Source organism: Mustela nivalis, assembly GCF_964662115.1.
Source record: "Mustela nivalis genome assembly, contig: HAP1_SCAFFOLD_609, whole genome shotgun sequence".
NCBI lineage: Eukaryota > Metazoa > Chordata > Mammalia > Carnivora > Mustelidae > Mustela > Mustela nivalis.
Window position 1 is genome coordinate 266,933 of NW_028136053.1, and position 21,489 is coordinate 288,421.

The 21,489-nt window shown below is 40.8% G+C and overlaps 1 protein-coding gene across 1 annotated transcript in view; it reads right to left on the minus strand.

Moving 5' to 3' along the window:
• Positions 1-20,947, minus strand: part of KIZ (kizuna centrosomal protein) — a 126,931-nt gene extending 105,984 nt beyond the window's left edge. Inside the window, exons 1-3 of the mRNA XM_082750047.1 lie at positions 20,477-20,947; positions 12,221-12,283; positions 8,463-8,625 (exon numbers count right to left, since the gene is read on the minus strand). Of these exons, the coding sequence (XP_082606173.1) occupies positions 8,463-8,625; positions 12,221-12,283; positions 20,477-20,649 (399 nt within the window). The 5' untranslated portion in view covers positions 20,650-20,947. The remainder of the gene's footprint in view (positions 1-8,462; positions 8,626-12,220; positions 12,284-20,476) is intronic.
• Between the last annotated feature and the right edge of the window lie 542 nt (positions 20,948-21,489).

The following is a 21,489-nucleotide window of genomic DNA, read 5'->3' on the forward strand; positions in this document are numbered from 1 at the left end:
TCTATGAATAAAAATATACAGTAGACATCAATGATCAGCACCATTGGAATGAAGTTTGCTCTGGCACTAATAACTACATAAAGATGTCTCTTCATTATCACATTATAATTGATGAAAGTGATTCCATCATAAAATGACTTTTTCTTAAAAGCAAGGCATAAAAAGGTGCTTTGATTCAGCATGTTAGTAATTAAGGTCTTAAGAAATTCACTGATGGTGGTCCATCACAGATAAGTATCAGAACATTTTCTAAATTAGGCCATGATGCACTGCAATTAGAAATACAACTATGAGAGAAAAAGAAAATACACCTGTGAGATAATCAAATTAGAAAACTGTTTCCTTAGTTCTCGGTGTGAACATGAAATTGGTCTCAGCTTTGTTTTGACATAGAAAGAAACAGTGATGAAAAGTGATTTGTTTCTTTCAAAATATCTTAAAGGGCATTATACGCTGGTCCATTTCAGTTAAGCAGGGAATTTTTTTTCTTTCTCAGAATGATATTAACTTGATAGATGACAGTAATAATCTGAAGAGATTCCTAATTAAATAAAAGTTTTATAAGACCAGTACATATGATAAAACAAGAAAGTATAAAGAAATAAGGCAATTAAGATAATACAATTTATGTCTCTTTGTTCTATATCTACTCCTTTGGACTCAGAGACATTTATTTTTTAACCCCAAGAGCTTTCAACAGGCATACTTTACAGAATCTAAGGGAAAGTATCTTTAAAAAGGGATGGTGGTGGATTATGAAGTAAACAAAATAAACATCAAGCTTTATTAACTAATTAGAGGTTAAACAAAAATTCTTCATTCCTGTGGCTACACATATTTTCTTAGGTTCTTTGAGATCAGTTATAATCATGCAACAGGCATTGTACGTGATTTCCTTGTTATGGGATCATTTCAGAGCCATAACTTCCAAAGGCAGAGTACTTTCTCATGGAAACATGTGAGTTTTATTTAATTCATTTGGCTGCAGCAAAAACTGGTAACTCCATTCGGGCTTTATAAAGAACAACAAGGCAAATCTCATCACTAGTCCAACTGACACTGTTCTCAGTGCATCCAAAAAAATTACAGAATTATAGGTACTTTTCTAACTTAGTGAGGCAAATAAAAAATGAACACTGTATTTGAGATCAAAAGTTGCTATGATAAATAGATAACTGATACAAACTATAACTCTACATCCCCTAGACTTGCACCTACAAATGCTCCCTTTCTTTGCCTTTTATTTATATAGGACATTTTGTTACTATCCATCAAATCTACCTTCTGAACACTGGAGAGCAAGGGTTTTCAAGCCCCACCTCCTAATCTATCTCCATGTTTAAAAAAGGGCTGTACTATGTTTAAAAGTTTTTGGTTTGGAAATCTGTATAGATGAATCTTTCCAAAGTTTCCACAGCTAACAATGTCTGATGAGACAACATAACATGTGTCCTGGTTTTCCAACAAACAGTCTTTCATGTTTTAGTCCCTATTTCTTCTCTGATCAGGTCCCATTATATTTCCAAAATACATCAAGGCTTCTATTGCATCTTTTCTGTGTGGTGCTGCATGAGGTTCCTGTTTCCTCCTTTCTGTGGCCTAGATTCTTCACTGTCAGATTTGCTGCTTTGGGGGCCAAAGTTCTCATGTCCCAGTAGCATCTGCCAGTCCACAGCCTCTCTAAGGAGAGTCCCCCCTTGCCCCAATTCCCCTATGGAAATCTGTTTTAATAAAACCAAGAGCACAAATCAACGCATCAGGTAACTTGTTCTGTTACCATCTTGTTTCACAGCACTGGGCTGGATGCTGCCCACCTCCACTTAAGAGGACTTTTTTATTCACTTCCTTACTGTGTGCAATACATTTCATCTCAGCTCAACTGATGAAATCTGTTGATGATGGTCTGGAGTGGTGGGAAGAGGAGAGGGAGGTCCTGGCGGGTATTTCAGGTCTCTAGGCTACGTATCCATGCTCATGACAGGTCTCATTTTCCATCTTTCCTTCTTTTCTTCTGTATCCCCAATTACTTCAGTTTACCCTCATCACATTAGCACTTCCCTGAAAGTGCCACCACTACCTTTTATTTAAACAGGCTTCCTTTTTTCAGTGGTCTTTGGGATTATGTCAATATTCTTGGTTATAGAACTGAGCAGACATTTAAAATCTACTGGCCCAGGCTCCTCATGTTAGAGTTGAAAAAAAAAAATGGGTACAGAGAGTTACACAAACTTGTCTGATTTGACCCTCAGGACTATGATTCACAATCTTTTGTTTTCTCTTCTGGTTTTTTGTTTTGTTTTGTTTCGGTTTTGGTTGTTTTTGGTTGTTGTCCACCCCGCCCCCCGCCCACCCCAGTATTTGGGCTTCCTCTTAAATGCTGAGTTCTTACAAAACGGTACGGAGGAACACTTCCTCATATGCAACCAATGCGTATTAACAAGTAAGACACTCTGGTTAATAAAAGACAGGATAAACTACAGACTGTTTTCCAGGAGCCTGAAGGCCATGCCCTGTCGACAGTGGTGTTACAATGCTCAGCAGGGATCGAATGAGAGTGCAAAGATTTGCTCTCTTCAAACTTTATCCCCAGTATGCACATGTCACCTAAGAACTGATTTTTTAACAAGAATCACATCTTTAAATGGTGATATTATATCTTTAGAGTGTGTCTACTATTAAACAGAAATGTTCCTGGGAAGGTATAACACAGGACAGAACCAATACCATATTAGCTCTCTCTTAGTTGTTCGTGGTCCATAAGAGAGAAAGATGAAAAATACAGAAGAATCAATTTTCAGTCAAGGTGGGGGAGTTTCCATGCTCACTGAGTGCTTCAAGTCTAGGGAGGTGCTCCTCAACGCTGAGTGCTTATTATGTGCCACATTCTAGGTCAGATACTGACAGCACTGAAATAAAAATAAGATGAGGAGCCCACAGTGAGGTGGAAAAACATGTAAACAATCCCACAAAGGAAATGCTTACAGAGATAATTATTGCACAGACATAAGACAGGACAGAGGGAAAGAGGCTTTCTACTTGAAGAAGATAGAAGATAATGAATACAGTGCTTTCAAGGAAACACAGTGCTCAGTATGTTTAAAATTCAGTGGGTATGTGTAAGTGAGTACATGTGTGAGAGAAAGCATACATGTGTCGGAGATAAAGATGGAGAGGAATGGTGGGAAGACATGGGGGTGAGGGATTGCATGGGGGGTATGGAGGGACAGGAGTGGGCAGAGCTGCGTGTGGGGAGGGGAGGGAGCAGAGATAGGAGGCAGAGATGGGGATAGAGGAAGGAGGTGGAGGAGGGTGCATGAGGAAGAGAAAGTGTGCACATGTCTGTGTATTTGTGTGAGAGACAGAAAGAAGAAACAGGCGTGTGCACATGCATGCATGTCATAAGATTGAGCTGCAGGATGGTATGCAGGCAGAGAGCAGAATCTGGGCTTTGTTGTAAAAGGCTGAGCAAGCACTCAAGGCTTTCAGGCAGATGAGAGATGTAACCAGATGATGACTCTCCTAATCTGAGGACTCCCCCTTGAATGCCCCAACATGCCAGCCTCATGCCTGGCACTCGAATAGGGCAGGCTGAAACAGAGCTGGCCATGCTCCACACATGCCCGTGGGACACTTTTCAGTGTGCCTAAGTCCCAACATCTCTGTTTCTGTGCCCAAGGAGCTCACAGTTAATTTTCCCTCACTGCTTCTCTTCCCCATCAGTCCTTAATCAGTGATACTCAGGAGCCATGTGTGCATATTCCAAATGCTCTGAACCACTTGCCAGGGTTTCCCTGCGGGGTTAAGTTCCAGATACCAACTATAGTAGTTGGCTTAGTGATACACCCTGTTCGAGCCTGTCCTTCCCTGTCTCATCTGCCTACCTGCCTACTGATCCTCCCTACTGATCCTCCCTCCCCAAATAAACCACTTACATTTGAATACTTGTCTCAGGGTCCACTTCAGGAGAATCCAAACTGAGATAAGGGCAAAGGGCACCCAAGGAAAACTGCTCTAAGAACCAACTGGGGCTCTTCTATAAAAGCACTAATGCAGGAAGCGGAGGCTCAAGGACGGGCAGAAAGAAGGAGAGGACATGATCCTCACACTACTACTAATATTTATATGCTTGAACAGAGTTTAGTCAGCCTCTTTATCTGACAAGTAGCAAAACAGCCACAACACTGTATTTTCAAATCTACATGACAGATCAAGAGTCTTTAAAAGCCCTGAAAATGATCACAGGCCCCAAATAAAAGAATATAATTCATAAAATCAGTTGAAAGGGTATTTTTTTTAGCCTTTATCCCATTTTAAAAGATTTTAACATTATATAATAAAGTGGACAGAGTCCTACAAAGAGGGAGAAAGGCACTTAATACAATTAGGGCCAAATGACCACTTCTTACACACTGCTTCATTTAGTTTTACTTTCTGGAACTCTACCAATTATTAATTCATTTGCATTAACTTTATCCTATTCAAGGGAAAATAACCCTGGCATTTTGGAATGCTTGGGCAATACCCTCCATCAAAACACCTCTCTCCTAAGACTTACACGTGGTGAGCCAGCAGAGGAAGTAAAGATCTGATACCTTAGCGGGAAGAGTTTAAGAGGAGACAAGTCGTTCTGGCCTTCCTAAGACTACCACTGGACACCAGGACAAAAGGAAGAGGCAGAAAGGAAGGGGGAAGACAGCAAGGACAAACATTTCCTTCTCTGAAACTCTGCTTACTACTATACAGTTTGCTGAGGTTAAATGGTGTCATTGGCTGAGTTTCAAATATCACTACCTGGCTTCATGGGCACAGTTCAAACAGTCAGCTTTGGACTCAGGGTAATTCCCAATGTACAATTCTCCATGGAACGCACATCTTTCCCAATTGTAGCTACATGGTCTGCTCTTCTATGCTGTCAAAGATTGTTTGCAAAAGGCATTTCTTACCCAAGATTCAACTGCTCTTGATATGAAAATATTAACAAAGGATAATTTTCCCTTTCAAATTCCTCCCTCTCACATTTGGCTACATTATGAAATCAACAATGAAGTAAAGCATCAGTGTGAAAATAAAAAGCAAATTTCTATTATTTCATTTTTTCTATTGGGAAGGCAAAAACTCCCCGCTTTGTCCACTACTTTTATTTTCTCTATGGAATCTCTGAACAGCAAAGAGATTTACATAGTTGATACTAACAACTGCTTTTTGATGTTAAGTATTCTATTTGACTAGTAAGAGAAGAAAACCTGTCGTGCTGCTGCAGCTAACACTTGCTATTGCTTGAGCACATCTAACCTCCAGATCTTGGTTTCTAAATACCCTTCCCCACAAAAAGGAACCGCACCTCCTTGGAAAGAGGCTAATTCTATACCTGAGGCAGGGACATATCTGGTAAACCTGGTATACCTTGTGCCCCAAAGCAAAGAAGGCTCAGAATTAATGGGATCAGGTCAAAAGGACACAGAAGCCAATCTGAAGAGACTCCCAGGCAAAATTTGGGAAAACATGAAAAACAAAAGCACTAAAGATAGTGACTGATAGTACACTAACAAAATAAAAATTTAAAAGTCCATGTTGATACTTAGAAAGAGAAAAAAGAAGGCAAGAAAGCTTTTCTCTATGGAAGAATTCCAGCTAATAAAGTAAAAGATTGAATTAGAAAGTCACCATTTCACAACCTCCACCATAACTGATTCAGGCCTCGCTGATGGATCCTAAAACCACTTGATAAAAGGCTGTTGAGGAACAAGACATTTCCAAGATGTCAAACTAACAATTCATAGATTATTTGTTCAGTTGCAAAGGGGAAAAAGGTACTATATAATAGAGAGATCTAGAGATTGCTGTCTTAACCAATGCATCAAACTCAACCTCACTTGGGTCAGACCACCTGATATCATAACTCATGAGCCTCCTGATGGGCTGCAATAGGAAGTATTAACCTCAGCTATGACTACTTAAATTTAACTAATTAAAACTAACAAAGTTAAAAAACTTAGTCCTCAGTGTCACAAGCCACATTTTAAGTGTTCAGTAACCATGTGTGGCTAGTGGCTACTGTATTAGACAGCAACAGTACAGATAGAGAACATTTCTATCACTACAGAAAGTTCTTTTTTTTTTTTTTTCTGAAGATTTTTTATTTATTTATTTGACACAGAGAGATCACAAGCAGGCAGAGAGGCAGGCAGAGAGAGAGGAGGAAGCAGAGAGCCTGATGCAGGGCTCGATCCCAGGACCCTGAGATCATGACCTGAGCCGTTAAAGCCGAGGCTTTAACCCACTGAGCCACCCAGGTGCCCCACTACAGAAAGTTCTACTGGGCAGTGCTGGTTCCAATCCAAATTCTCAGTTAAATGATACCTCAAAGGAAAAACTAGTCAAATTCAAATCATTCTACAGGCAATTAGACTGTCTTCTTTAAAAAGCCAGTGTCATGGGGAAAAAAAAGAGCAGTAGGAGACTTAGACTTACAGACCAAAAAAGATAGAATAACCAAATGTAATGTGCAAACCCTACTTGGCTCCTGGTCTGGAAAAATAAAGAGAATTTTGGAGGGAACTGGAGAAATTTAAATATCAGGTAGATATTAAATGCTATTATTAATTTTCTTAGGTGTGATAAAGGTAGTATGATTATGTAGGAGACTTTCCTTGCTCTTAGGAGATCCACACTCAAGTATTTAAGGGAGAAATGTCATGGTGTCCACAGCATACTTTCGATGGCTCAGGAAAATACGTATACACACACACTCACACACACACACACACCCCAAATATGGTGAAATATTTATAACTAAAATTGCATCTGGGTAGACAGCATGTGAGTTTTCCTAGTCCATTCAGGCAGCCATAACAAAACACCACTGACTAGGTGACTTACAAACATCAGAAATGTTTTGCTCAGTTTTGCTGGAGGCTAGTAAGTTTAAGATTCAAGGCGCCAATGCAGTTGCATTCTGGTGAGGGCCCTCTTCCTCATTCAGAGCCACCACCCTCTCAATGCATCCTCACACAGTAGAAGGAGCTAGGGAGCTCTCTGGAGCTCCTTTCAGAAGGTGTCCTATGTCATCCATGGGACCTCTACCCTCATGACAGGAGCACCTCTCAAAGGCCCCAGCTACAAGTACCATCACATTTGGGTGTTAGGATTTCAAGATACAAATTTCAGGAGGACACAAACATTCAGAACACTGTGTGAATGTTCGTTATAATAATACTTTTCATTTTTCTGCATACTTGAAATAAAGGTTCAGTAGGGGAAACTCCTAGAGGGAAAAAAAGAAAGGGAAGTATTGGTATTCAATTGGGTTAACTTGAGCAACAGCCCCTGGCCAGCACAAATGGTGAGAAAAAAGGCCTAGCCCTCCACACTTGGCATAATTTGTGGAGCCAAAGTTTGCCCAGTACCTTAGGGGAATGGGGCCCCAGAATGAGAGAAGGCCACAGACAAGAGTCGTTCTGGTTCACACATAAGGAGCATAAAGGCGAACTCCACAGAGCTAGTTCTACCCTCAGGTTCTTCCCAACACACTGCCTGACCAGACCCCAGAAAAAGAAGCCTTTAAAGGAAGTAGTCCCCCAAAGGAATGAAATCTTACCATCTCTAATGACATAGGTGGAGCTAGAATGTATTACGAAGCAAAATAAGTCAGATAGAGAAAGAAAAATGCCTTATGATTTCACTCACATGTGGAATTTAACAAAAAAAAACAGATGAGCATATGGGGATGGGGTGGAAGAGAGAGGGAAACAAATCATAAGAGACTCTTTTTTTTTTTATATAGATACAACTTTTATTTTTAATTTGTTCCCACTATTCCCATAAGAGACTCCTACCAACAGAGAACAAACTGAGGGTTGATGGAAGGAGGTGGGTAGGGGAATGTCTAGATGGGTGTTGGGTACTAAGGAGGGTACCTACTGTGTAGAGCATTGGATGTTGTATATAAGTGATGAATCACTGAATTCTACTCCTGAAATCAATATTGCATGCACATTCACTAACTAGAAGTTAAATAAAATTTATTTAAAAGTTGATAAAGGAAAAAAGAAAAAAGCATAAAAAAAATTAAAAGGAGGTAGTCTCTAGAGGAATCTCTAATGTTACTCAAATTCAATCATGAGGCCAACAAATACCATGTGCCAGGTCTGTGCCAGGTCTGTGCCAGGTAGTGGCTAGTGCCTGTGCCTGCACAAGGTAATTATTAGTGTAGTGTAACAAAGTACAGATAGTCCATTAATTCCTCAACTAAAACAGAAATCTGAGAAAATGCAATTTTAAGTTCCCCAATCAAAATCTGGCCACATAGTAATCCGCAGAGAAAATGTGCAGTTAATCTTATGGATGAACATCTGAATATTAGTGACCATCACTGATCTGACATTTTCTGCTATTACTTCCTTCTAATTTTAGCAAAAGAGAGAGAGAGAGAGAAAGAAATATAGCACAAAACAAGATGTTACCTTCAGTTCTTGAAGCTTCTCTGTATTTGTGGTGAAGTGCCCAACATGAGCTTGGACATGCTCAAACTGCTTTAAATATTCTCGGTTTCGAGTATGAGCCTTCTTTTCTGATTCACATATTTCCTTCAGATATTTCTTTAGTTTAACATACTTCAGCTTAACTCTAGAAAAATAAAGGCAAATTTTTAAACAATGCAGTTAGACTTTGGCAAATCAAAGGAGGAGAATTTTCTTTAACAAAATTGTTAATGAGACAATGTATTTGGAGATATTTTACCCAAACACTGAAAGCTAAGGGCAGAATGTACATCCATTTTTAGAGAGAAGAAATTAATGCAACATCACTGAGTATCACATCCAGGAATAACTCTCCTGAGAAATGTATACAAGACTACATTATAACATTCACACAATAAAGATTTATATGGATTTCTTTCTCAAAATTAAATGTGATTTCAAGAGCGGCGTCTATGTGGCCACAGTCGAATGAAAAGCCCATTAGCATTCTCCTTATGACAGACCATTTCAAAACTACCTGCTTAGATGGAAATAGAATCAAACTATTAAACCACAATCCATAAACATTAATCCAAAATGTAAAATACCCCAAAGGCTCTCATTTAGATAATATTAAAAATTTTAATTAGCAACTGTCACAATAAATTATATTTTAAGAATATTTTATGATAATATATGGGCTGTAATCTAACTCAAATTGTGAAAAAACCTTTAGAGACTCTCATCCAAAGTGTAAAACAAAGGGCACACTACTCTTCCCAGAGAACCAACATTGCTCGTTCTAGCTCTTTCTTTTTCACAAGTTTTACATGATAAGAGTACCTGGTATGAAGCATTTCTATTGTTAGTTCAATACAATAATTCAACATTCTTTTTTTATTTTAATCCCAGTATAGTTAACTTATAGTGTTTTATTAGTTTCACAGGCAGGCACTTGGTGAAGCTGCTGATGGTGGCCAGTGTCCAGCTGGAGTGGGTACAACAGTAACCATGCCTTCTTCACCCAATGTCTAGTTTCATTCCTGCCCCCGCATTACCCTTCAATGCTGACCACAGAAGTCACCTGACTAGCCATGTAATCATTCATGTATTCAGTGCTGTGACTAGGAAAGCCACTCAGCCAGTCAACAGGGAAAACAAGAAATTAGAGAGCCCAATACAGTGTTATGAATGCTAAGAGGGAAACTACCAGGCACTCTTACAGACTGGACAACCCAACCTAGCTGAAGGGGTCAGGAAGGCCTTCCCAGTGGAAATCAATTTTTAGCTTAGACATGATAAAGGATGAATGAGTTAACCCAAAATTGGGGAAAGCCAGGGTGAGATGATGAGGGGAAACACTCAAAGCAGGGGAATCAGCATGTTGGAAAGCGCAAAGGCAATAATTAAGAACAACAACAGTGGGGCGCCTGGGTGGCTCAGTGGGTTAAAACCTCTGCCTTCAGCTCAGGTCATGATCCCAGGGTTCTGGGATCAAGCCCCACATTAAGCCCCACATCGGGCTCTCTGCTCAGCAGGGAGCTTGCTTCCTCCCTTCTCTCTCTCTGCCTGCTTCTCTGCCTACTTGTGATCTCTCTCTGTCAAATAAATAAATAAAATCTTTAAAAAAAAAAAAAAGAACAACAGTAAAATTGGCCCAAAGTAACAAATAATAAATTACTGTCTCTTACACTGGGTCAGACACTGCTTTAAAGCTCTGTTAAGTTCTCATAACTATTATTACCCCCGTGTGACAGATGAAGAAATGGATGTACAAGGTGTTGAAGGACCCGTCCTAATGTCACATAACTACAAGCTGGTAGGCCTTAGATTGAATGGAAGCACCAAGCAACAAAGCCCACTTGCTTACTTGATACTACAAAACTCTTGTCCTGCTTCAGACACTGAAGATTCTGTGTAACAAGGTAGTGGAGGCTGGTAAGAGAGGGTGATGATGAAGATTACCCAGGGGTAGATAACAGAGGGTCTGGTAAGCTGTCATGCTAGATACTCTGCAGGCCCTCCTCACATCCTCTAGGCCCAGCTCTTCCTCTGCTAGTCATGGCTGCAGCCACCTGGTAGCACCTGTCTCGGCTGCATCTGGTATCTTGCTTTCCCAGAGCTGCTCCCCTGAGTCTGCAATATGGATGCAAGAAGGCATTAACACTCCTTGGGGGAGCCCTGCCCAATGCAGGGTTACTAGTAGGTAAACAGCTCCCCTTCCTTCCCTTGAGGAACAGAGAAGCAGGCTATAAGCCTCCTCTAAAGGTCTGGAAGGATGGAGCCCCAGATGCCCACAGCAGTGACTGGCTCCTATTTCATTCTTCTCAGCTCTGCTCACCAGTTTTATATGACCACTTCCTAAAATAAACTATCATCTACACACAAACCCCTGTCTCAGGCTCTGCCTTCTGGACAGGGAGGAGGGACGAGATTTAAACAGCCATGTTAGACAGTTTGGATTTTTATTCTGTCAGGCAGTCCAAAAAAGTACATTTTTAGCAAATCATTCCCTCTGTCTTCCAGGAAATGAGAGGCTAAGTAAGAGAGGGGAACCAACTTGACAAACTAATAGCTTGATAAAGATCCCCAGAAAGCCAGGAATAGGCTGCAGGAAAAGTCTCCATCTCTTTGGCCACCCCTTTAGCTGCAGGGCTACAAAATGGCAGCTGCCACAGATGTTCTCAGACTTGGGCCCTCTTCTGAGGCCATCGCATCCACAACCATTGCTATTTCTTGCACCATCTCATCTTTTTGTCTCTTTTAAAAATAATGGGTACAGGGGCGCCTGGGTGGCTCAGTGGGTTAAAGCCTCTGCCTTCGGCTTGGTTCATGATCCCAGGATCCTGGGATCGAGCCCCATGTCGGGCTCTCTGCTCCACATGGAGCCTACTTCCTCCCCTATCTCTCTCTGCCTGCCTCTCTGCCTACTTATGATTTCTCTCTCTCTGTCAAATAAATGAAATCTTAAAAAAAAAAAAAAATAACGGGGACATATCTCTGTCCACCATGACTGGTATCCTTGGAAGTCCACTGAATCCCAAAACCATATGAAGAAACAAATGGACCTGATGGGCGGTTTGGTTTTAAGGTTTTCTCTCACTTCTGAATGACGTGTTTTCATTTCTCACTTGTATTATCATGTGACTAAATCACAAAATCAATGCTATCATAGCCAGAAATTTTTCATATGAATATAATTGGAGGTAATACCACACACTTGGCTTAAGGATGAAGTTCAGTTTCTGTAAAACAGAATTTAAAATATTAAAAGTTGGCTCCTCATATTAAAATAAACCAGTATTTTATCCATTGCTCATAATAATTTTCACAGGCATTGTCAAATATCCATGAATAAATGAGACATCATGCTTTCAACAGTTGGTTGAAAAGCCAGCTACAGTCATTATGCCTTAATCAATATGCAGGATCAATGTATTTAAATTGTGATTAAAAAAAAAGACTATATAATGCATCTTATTCTTCAGCTATGCAAGCTAAATAGATTCCTGAAATACCACAAGTACCAAACGGTGAAAGTAAAACAATTTTTATCTTACACAAATTTTAACAAAATTTATTCCTACATTTGATAGTGGTTATATTAAATTTCAGTGTTTACTGGAAATGATTACACATTAGACGTAAGAGAACAGTAAAAGTACTGCAATTATGGTATCTGTAACGTACATTAAGGTTACATTTTTATTGATTAACACCCGCCAACTGGCTTAAAGACTATTATCACTGTTACATCTTACCTGTATGCATCAGATTGATTATATTCATAAAGCTTCTTTTCCAGGTCCAGTCTCTTTTTTTCACTATAATATACAAAGAAAAGATTTTATGAATAAGTTATGCTGATAAGTAATAGGCAGTTGGATTTAGAACATGATCTCTTTTGAAATTACACCTTTGTGAGAATGCTTCTCCGGTCTTTCTAAAAAGCAGAAAATGCCAGCTGTTTGAAACTCAAGACACAAAAATATTTGGCAGTTGCCATGGAAATCTAAAAAGCAGAATGATACCAGTATGAAGCAAAAAGAACAAGATTTTCAAAGTAAATGGGAGAAAGGCACTAAGAAAAGACTAGAAAGCAGATTCATTCATTCAACAAGTATTTCTTGAGTGCCGTGATGAATCAGATACCGTTCTAGGCCTAAAGACTAACATGGTGAACAAGCCAGACAAAGACCTCTGCTGTCAGGCAGCTGACTTTCTAGAGGGAAGCACAAACAATAAACAAGATAAATATGTAAAATATACTATGGCCAGATTTTTCTGTGATAGTGGCATTTGAGAGATGGGGATTCCACCAGGTCAAGACAACATACTTTGCAAATCTACATTGGACTGCAAACTGGTGGCTTGTTCTGCTCCTAGCCAGACAAGCCTGGAAGAGCCAAGTCTCTGAAAAGTGCACCTAGCTCCATTCACAGTTAATGAAGACCAAGTCCCCTAACAGTACTACTTCAAATTTGGAAGAGTTTCTTTATATAACTTTGTGACATCACCATGATTTGTCACTGACTGCTACTACCTGGAGCTAGTCCCAATAAAGACTTAGCTTGTGTTGTTCAGGCGAGTGCTGCTAGTGAGTTAGAGGACAAATCTTACCCTGCACATCTGTTCACCCAAGCCTGTTAAGAGGTAAGGGAAACTGAGCAGCAGGGGAGTTAACAACAGTCAAAACCAAGGGGCTAGGTGGTAAAACAGCTGAATGGGACTAGCCATCCAAGTTCCAGAAAGAGCCCTTGGGGGGTTTAGCCATGGGGTAGGGATAACCACAGGAGGTTGTGCTCCACCACCAAAGTACCAGCTTCATCTGAAGCCAAATTGCTAATCTAAATTAACATTAACTAAAGTTCAAAAGAAAAACTATATAAGTCTGCAAGAAAAATGCCAGGGGCAAAAAAAAAAAAAAAAAAAAAAAAGACTGTGAAACAAAGACAAGGAGTCCAACAGAAGGTGACCTCAGGTGGCCTGTTGAGGGAAAGGGGCTGAGCCCATGTCGCATTTGGGAGCTCTTAATTATTAGTTTGTGTTTTCTTCAAATATATTTTCCCTTTTAAAAAAAATCTCAAAAGTTACTCTATTAGCTACATTAGAAGTCAAGTAAATTTCTTTGCTTAGCATAATCTAGAACGGAAACAACCATCTAACCAAATTCTTTTAAGGGGAAAACGGGGTCCAAAATCCAAACACCAAATCTTAGCTTGAGGAACATAATCTATTCTTTAGTTAGGCTGTGCCTATGTTTAAAAAAGGAAAAAAGAACTCAAGGAAAAGAAATCGTAGAGACACCATTTTTTAAGTGGTAACACCACACACATATTTACGTTGTCATTAGTAAGAGTAAACTTATTTTTATGTAAAGTGTAAAAAAATGGTCCAGTTTCATTCTTCTGTAAGTGGCTGTCTAATTTTTCCAACACCATTTGTTGAAGAGACTGTCCCATTGGATAATCTTTCCTGCTTAGTTGAAGATTAGTTGACCATAGAGTTGAGGGTCCATTTCTGGGTTCTCTATTCTGTTTCACTGATCTTTTTGTTTTGTTTTGTTTTGTTTTTTGCCAGTACCATACTGCCTTGATGATTACAGTTTTGTAATATAACCTGAAGTCCAGAACTGTGATGCCTCTAGCTTTGGTTTTCTTCTTCAATGTTCCTCTGGCTATTGGGTGTCTTTTCTGGTTTCATACAAATTTTAGGATTATTTGTTCCTGGTCTGTGAAAAAAAAAAGTTGATCATATTTTGATAGGGGTTGTACTCAACATGTAGATTGCTCTGAGTAGCATAGATATTTTAACAATACTTGTTCTCCCAATCCATGAGCATGGATGTTTTTTCCATTTCTTTGTGTCTTCCTCAGTTTCTTTCATAAGTATTCTATAGTTTTCAGAGTACACATCCTTTACCTATTTGGTTTGGCTTATTCCTATGTATCTTATGGTTCTTGGTACAATTGCAAATGGGATCAATTCCTTAATTTCTCTTTCTTCTGTCTCAGAATTAGTGTATGGAAATGCAAATGGTTTCTGTGCATTGATTCTATATCTTGCCACCTTGCTGAATTCCTGTATGAGGTTCTTATACCATAAACAAAAATAAACTCAAAATGGATCAAAGCCCTAAATGTGAGACAGGAATCCATCAAAATCCTAGGGGAGAACACAGTCAGCAACCTGACCTTGGCTGCAGCAACTGCTTGCTAGACATATCTCCAAAGGCAAGGGAAACAAAAGCAAAAATGAACGACCGGGACTTCATCAAGATAAAAAGCTTTGGCACAGCAAAGGAAAAAGTCGACAAAACCAAAAACAACCTACAGAATGGGAGAAGATATTTGCAAATGTCTTGTCAGATAAAGGGCCAGAATCCAAGATCAAACTCAACACCCCCAAAACAAAAAATGCAGTCAAGAAATGGGCAGAGGACATGAGCAGACATTTCTCCAAAGAAGACATACAAATGGCCAAAAGACACATGAAAAAATGTTCAACATCACTTGGCATCAGAGAAATACAAATCAAAACCACAATGAAATACCACACACTGGTCAGAACAGCTAAAATTAACAACTCAGGGATCAGGAAATGTTGGCAAGGATGCAGAGAAAGGGGAACCCTCTTACACTATTGGTGGGAATGCAAGCTGGTACAGCTACTCTGGAAAACAGTATGGAGGTTCCTCAAAAATTTAAAAATAGAGCTACCATACAACCCAGCAATTGCACTACTAGGTATTTACCCAAAGGACACAAACAGTGATCCAAAAAGCACCCGTATCCCAGTGTTTATAGCATCCATGTCCACATAACCAAAGTATGGAAAGGGTCCAGATGTCCACTGACTGATGAATGTATAAAGAAGAAGTGATACTCACATATGCGCGTGCGTGTGCGAAATGGAATATTACTGAGCCATCAAAAAGAATGAAATCTTGACATTTGCAATAATGTGGCTTGAACTAGAGGGTATTATGCTAAGCGAAATAAGTCAGTCAGAGAAAGACAAATATCGTGTGATTTCACTCAGACATGGAATTTAAGAAACAAAACAGAGGACCATAGGGGAAGGGAGGGAAAAATAAAATAAGACAAAATCAGAAAGGGAGACAAACCATAAGAGACTCTTAACTAAAGAAAACAAACAGGGTTGCTGGAAGGGCGGGGTTGGGGGGGATGGGGTAACTGGGTGATGGACACTAAGAAGGGCACGTGATGTAATGAGCACTGGGTATTATAAGCAACTGATGAATCACTGAACTCTACCTCTGAAACTAATAATACACTGTATGTTAATTTACTGGATTTAAATAAAGGAAAATTTAAAAATAAGAGTGAATTTAGAAGAGAAGTGAAATATGGCAACTGCTTCCATGTTAGAAATTTTTATTAGCCACTTTTGCTTCTTCTAAGATTTTATGATTAATAGGATAGTTAGTTCATGAAGAATGAATGGACAGTGAGCTGTCATTAAATGACAAAGACAGAAAGACTCTTAAGTGTGTCAATGACTTTGTGCCTCAATGTCATGCTTCACTTCTGTGCTTTTCTTGCCAAGAAAGTGTTATCAGAGTCTGGTCATGAGTAACCATTAGATAGATCCAGCTAGAGGATCACCCACTGGAATGAAAGTTGTACTCTAGAAACTGTCAGGAATGACTATGGAATAGCTCCAGACTGGGGGAGACTGAAGAGACATGGCAAATGGGTACAAAGATGGGAACCTGAACCAGTAAAGAAAAAAGACAGTCTTAGGACACTGAGCAAAATGAGCATGTGGTAAAATTTGATTGGAGTCTGTGGACTGGTATCAATCAGTGTTGACTTCCTCATTGGGAGAGCTATAAGGTATATCCATGTCAGGGAGCATCACTGTTTTTGGAAATAGACACTTGAGTTTTTAGGAGTAATGGGGTATGATATCTGTAGTTCTCAAATGGTTCAGGAAAGTCTAATGATTTTAGACAGGCAGATAGATAAAACAGAAAAAATATAAAGAAGTGTTAAGAGCTGGGGAATCTGGGAGCACCTAGGAGGCTCAGTTCGTTAAGCATCTGCCTTTGGCTCAGGTCATGATCCCAGGGTCCTGGGATGGAGACCTGCATCCAGCTCCCTGCTCATCAGGGAGTCAGCTTCTCCCTCTCCTCTCTGCACATATGCTCTCTCTCTCTCTCTTTCTCAAATAAATAAATAAATCTTAAAAAATAAAAAAGAGTTGGGGAATCTGGGTGAGGAGAATATTAGAAGTCTTTGTCCTATACATGCAACTTTTCTGTAAGCTTTAATTTAATTCAAAATAATTTTGAAAATCCACCTATGACCTCTGGACAAAAGGTCTTTTGGGGAATCCATCACCTCCTGTGCAGCAAGTTCTTTTTAAAGATTTTATTTATTTGACAGAGAGAGACACACCAAGAGAGGGAACATAAGCAGGGGGAGTGGGAGAGGGAAAAACAGGCTTCCCGCTGAGCAGAGAGCCCCATGCAGGGCTTGAACCCAGGACCCTGAGATCATGACCTGATCTTCCACTGGCCTTCCTGGCCTTCCACTACCGACATGATGTTCATCTCATTAACTCTTCAACACAGGACCTTTTCACAACCTCTTCATTCCCACTGCAGAGCTTCTGAATGCTGTCCTTCCTTTCTATCGTAAATGTAAGACTTAAAACAAGATATTTACCCTAATGAAAACCCAGAGAAAGGTTTATGGGGAGGAATATCTTGCAACCCCTCATACTAAACCTCTATTTCAGAATCTCTGAAACACGCAGCCCTGGGATGTATACCCATAGCCCATGGTTTCTGTCACCTGCACCCCTCACCTGGACCAATTAAAGGTTTACACAGATAGGTGGTCCTTAAGAGCATAGCCAAATGGTTTGCTTTTCTCCTTTTCCACTTGTTATTCTGTTTTTGTCTCAATACCAACTTCAGCTTTACTCAACTAATATCTCAGAATCAATTTCTGGACTATTATGATATCTCACTCTGAATCAATACTGGCATTGAAAGAACTGGGGCTGGTTAATGGGCCTTTTAAAGGGATGTTTTTATGTAATTGTAAGAGTCAATTCCACTCACATGTTTCTACCATGCTTGTGTCTTTACACACACTGAAACAAGTCACTCCAGCAGGCTCTTTAAGATGCTGATTGATTTCACCAGAGTACAGAGAAAACACCACACGCAAAGAGGAAAAAATTAAGAATGTATAAGTACATCTATGTGTGACTATAGCTGAGACAATCTGGGCTAGAAAAACACCACTTACAAGGGAAAGACCCCATTATCAGACCAGCTACATTAGACCAGCAATGAGCCAGCTCTAACAAGGCCAGGAAAAAGCAGATTGCTTCTATTTCCCACCCCTGGAAATTTCTGGACTGATAAAGCAGCTGTGATGACCCAGAGATGCGGCCTTTAAAATGACTCTGAAGTTTTAGAGTCCTTACGGTCACTGTAATTGGTTAAAAAAAAAAAATTAAACTAAACTAAACAAAAAAGCAGGTACATTCAAACACTCAAATAGGATACAAACAATGATATTCATTACTTGCTCTGCAAAACTACAGCTTTCAACTTTTCATTTGAAGCTCATTACTAGAGAAAAAACAAATCTGTGGCCTTACTGTACATATAATTCAGTGCTCCTCATTTCTGGTGAAGAACCAAGGTTCAGGATGCTGAATAACCTGCTCAAGGTCATACAACTGTTGTAGAGCAGAACCTAAGTTTCTCTGCATCCAAAGTTATCTGCCTCTGTACTTACTGTGCATTAGTTATGGACTTTTAAAATGAAAATTAAGGAGTGCCTGGGTGGCTCAGTTGGTTAAGCATCCTACTCTTGATTTTGGCTCAGGTCATGATCTCAGGGTACTGAGACTAAGCCCTGTGTCGGGCTCTGCACTCAACGGGGAGCCTGGTTGGGATTCTCCCCCTCCCTGTGCCCCTCCCTGCTTCCTCTCTTAAAAAAAAAAAAATTTAATGAAATGAAAGATGAATACACACAGCAACAGATTTATACCAACTTAAAAATTTTTTAAAAACTCCAAATGCAGAACCATGAATAGGCTATAAAATTTGACTTGAATTCTTCATATAATTTCAACAGACTCATCTTAATTAAGTTAAAACATTAAGTGTTAAACATAAAGTGAGTGCTAATCATTACAGTTACTATACCATAAGTACTATAAGCACCCAGGTGTTCCTAGCATACGGAGCAAAAATGATAACTCATAATGAGCTTAGTTCAAAAAGAATGCCATTTGAACCCATTTTAAAATTAGAACATGGGCTAAGACATACAAATACCTAAAGGCCTGGTGGTAACTAACCTACTCTTCTAACAGAACAGAGTCAAAAGTACTTTAGGTGTGCTGATATACAGAGCAGTATCTTGTCTTTTAATTATAAGGTATGTACAGACACTTAATACTGACTTTGAAATACCATACTGCTCCCTTTCCCTGGTTGACTAGAAAATTGTAATGACTTAGTGACAATGTGTGGCAACAGTTTTGTATATAAGACATTCGTTAACTCCTGGATCCTGGATGGGTTGGCTTTGGGATTTCTGCCATTCACTCAACAAACATTTGTCAAGCCCCTCCTCTCCTAAAGTACTCTTAGCTAAAGATCAAGCTAAATATGGTTCCTGTCCTCCTGGAATTCTCCCTCTAAGCAGGAAGCAAGTCACTTAAGCCATCTACCTACAGTGCTATAAAAATAGAGATCACAGGGGCACCTGGGTGGCTCAGTGGGTTAAAGCCTCTGCTTTCAGCCCAGGTCATGATTTCAGGGTCCTGGGATTGAGCCCCACATTGGGCTCTCTGCTCAGTGGGGAGCCTGCTTCCACCCACCACCACCTCTCTGCCTGCCTCTCTGCCTACTTGTGATCTCTGTCATCAAATAAATAATTTTTTTAAAAAAAATAGAGATTATATAAGTTAGGAAGTGGGTTAATCAATAGTTGCCATAGGGAAGGCACAGCAGGAAGTGATTTTTTTTAAAAAGTTGGAGGTAAGGAGGTCCCTGGAGTGGGTAAGTGGCAGTGTGTCAGAAAGAAAATAGGGTACAGAAAAAGATTAAGGGGTAAAATATAGTGAGAACAATTAAGGAGGCATGTTGTGGATGCTCTATAAATATTTGACAAGAATTAAATCTAGGATAAAATGACTATAATTCCTTTTCATAACCCACTTACTTCTGTCTTTACCTGACATGTAATTATTGTCATTTTAGAATTGTCACACACAAAGCTCTCCTCTTCACTGAAATGATTTTGTAACTTTTAACATTCATTAAACGCTTTGTTTATCAAGAGATCCAAATATCTGTTTCCTTTCTTGTCAACTAATGAGATTTCCAACTCCAATTAATTTAGCAGCTAAATAATAGTTCCAATAACTTATCTTTTATGTGGTTATTTATAGTAAATTGCTTTATAATTTTCTCTCTGTGCTCTTAGATCTAGCTGTTTTCAGTGGCTCTCATCTTTCATGTCTCAAAGTATCATGAACTCTCTGGAAGCTGGACTTCTGTAAATTTCATCTCTTTAAATAGGGCATATATTCTCTCACACACACACACACACACACACACTCCCGCCTGCGTTCCGGGACCTGTCACCATTGATGCAGTGCAGCTGTCAGGGTGGGATGACAATTTGAAGAGAGAACGGGAAGGAGGCGTGGAGAAGGGAGTAAAGAAATTCGCAGGGCTTGATTGAGAGTGACAGACAGGAGAACTCGCACTCTCACTTCTGGACAAACTCAAGGATGAAGCCGCATCTTCCGGCGGGAGACCTCCAGTAAGGACAGTGGGGCACGGTATTTAGTAAACTTTGTCCTCTAGGCCCCACTGGAACTTGGGTGGCGTCGTGGGTGGATCCAGGCCCACGGAAACACCGCGGGGGGAGTGGAAAGGAACCGGAGTTAGGGCACCCGCTGACCTTCGGCCTGGCCCACTCCCCGCCCCCGCCCCCGCCCCGAGTAGGCCGTACCTGTCCCGCAGCCGATCCTGGAGGCGGCCCAGCCTCTCGTAGTATTCGGGGCTCGCCAAAGGCGCTGCCGATGTGGAGGACGGAAGCATGCCGCCGCCGCGCGCGTTCTCCACCGCCAAGGGACAGCCACCCGGGAGGCGGCGACGGGTTGTCTGAGGCGACGGCCCCACCATGCACCGCGGGTAAACAGGGCGCCTGCCGCGGTGCAGGGGGCGGGACCGAGGCCCTGTAGGGGCGGGGGCAGCGTGGGTGGGCGGGGCAGACGCCGCGGAGGGGCGGGGAGGAGGCGGGACGTCTTGTGAGGCTGCGCTGGCCGCCTCCAAGAAGGCTGGCGGGTTCTCTGCCGGTGCTGCTGAAGGGGAATCTGGGGGGCGTGTGGGCGCGGTTCCCAGGCTTCTCCGCCCCTAGTCTGGCGTTTCCCTTTCCCCTCACCCTTCAGAATTCTCACTGGAGAGAGCCTGGCCTTCCTCGAGGCAAGGAGCCCCACCGAAGGCCAATCAGGAGCCGGTCCTGCTTATGCTCCCCACCTTGGTAGAGGCTGGAGGAGTTGAGGGAGCACCGCTGGGCGGGAGCAATTCATCTGATCATTTTTGCCTTTGGCATCAAACTACTTTCATTTTCCAAGGTGCATTCTCTCCTTCTTCCTACCACCTATCCCTCCCTTCTTCCTACCACCTCTCCCTCCCTTCTTCCTACCACCTCTCCCTCCCTTCTTCCAGGATTTTTGAGTGCAGGCACTGTGCTAAACTTGTTTTCCTACCACACTTAGAAGTAAAACAAAACACCACAAAAAAAGATAAAACCCAGGATGCTAAGAAACTGCGCTCAGCTCTGACAGTAGAACCACCTCTCGCTTGAAAGTCCGTGCTGACCCAAGGATATGGTTAATGCTGCAGGTGACATCACTGGTTGGTGAGGAGGGAAAAGTTGTTTTTGAAGCAGACATTTGTGCAGATGTGGCTAGGTGGGCAATCACCTGTAGAATTCTTCAACAGGGATGTGGAGCTAGACTG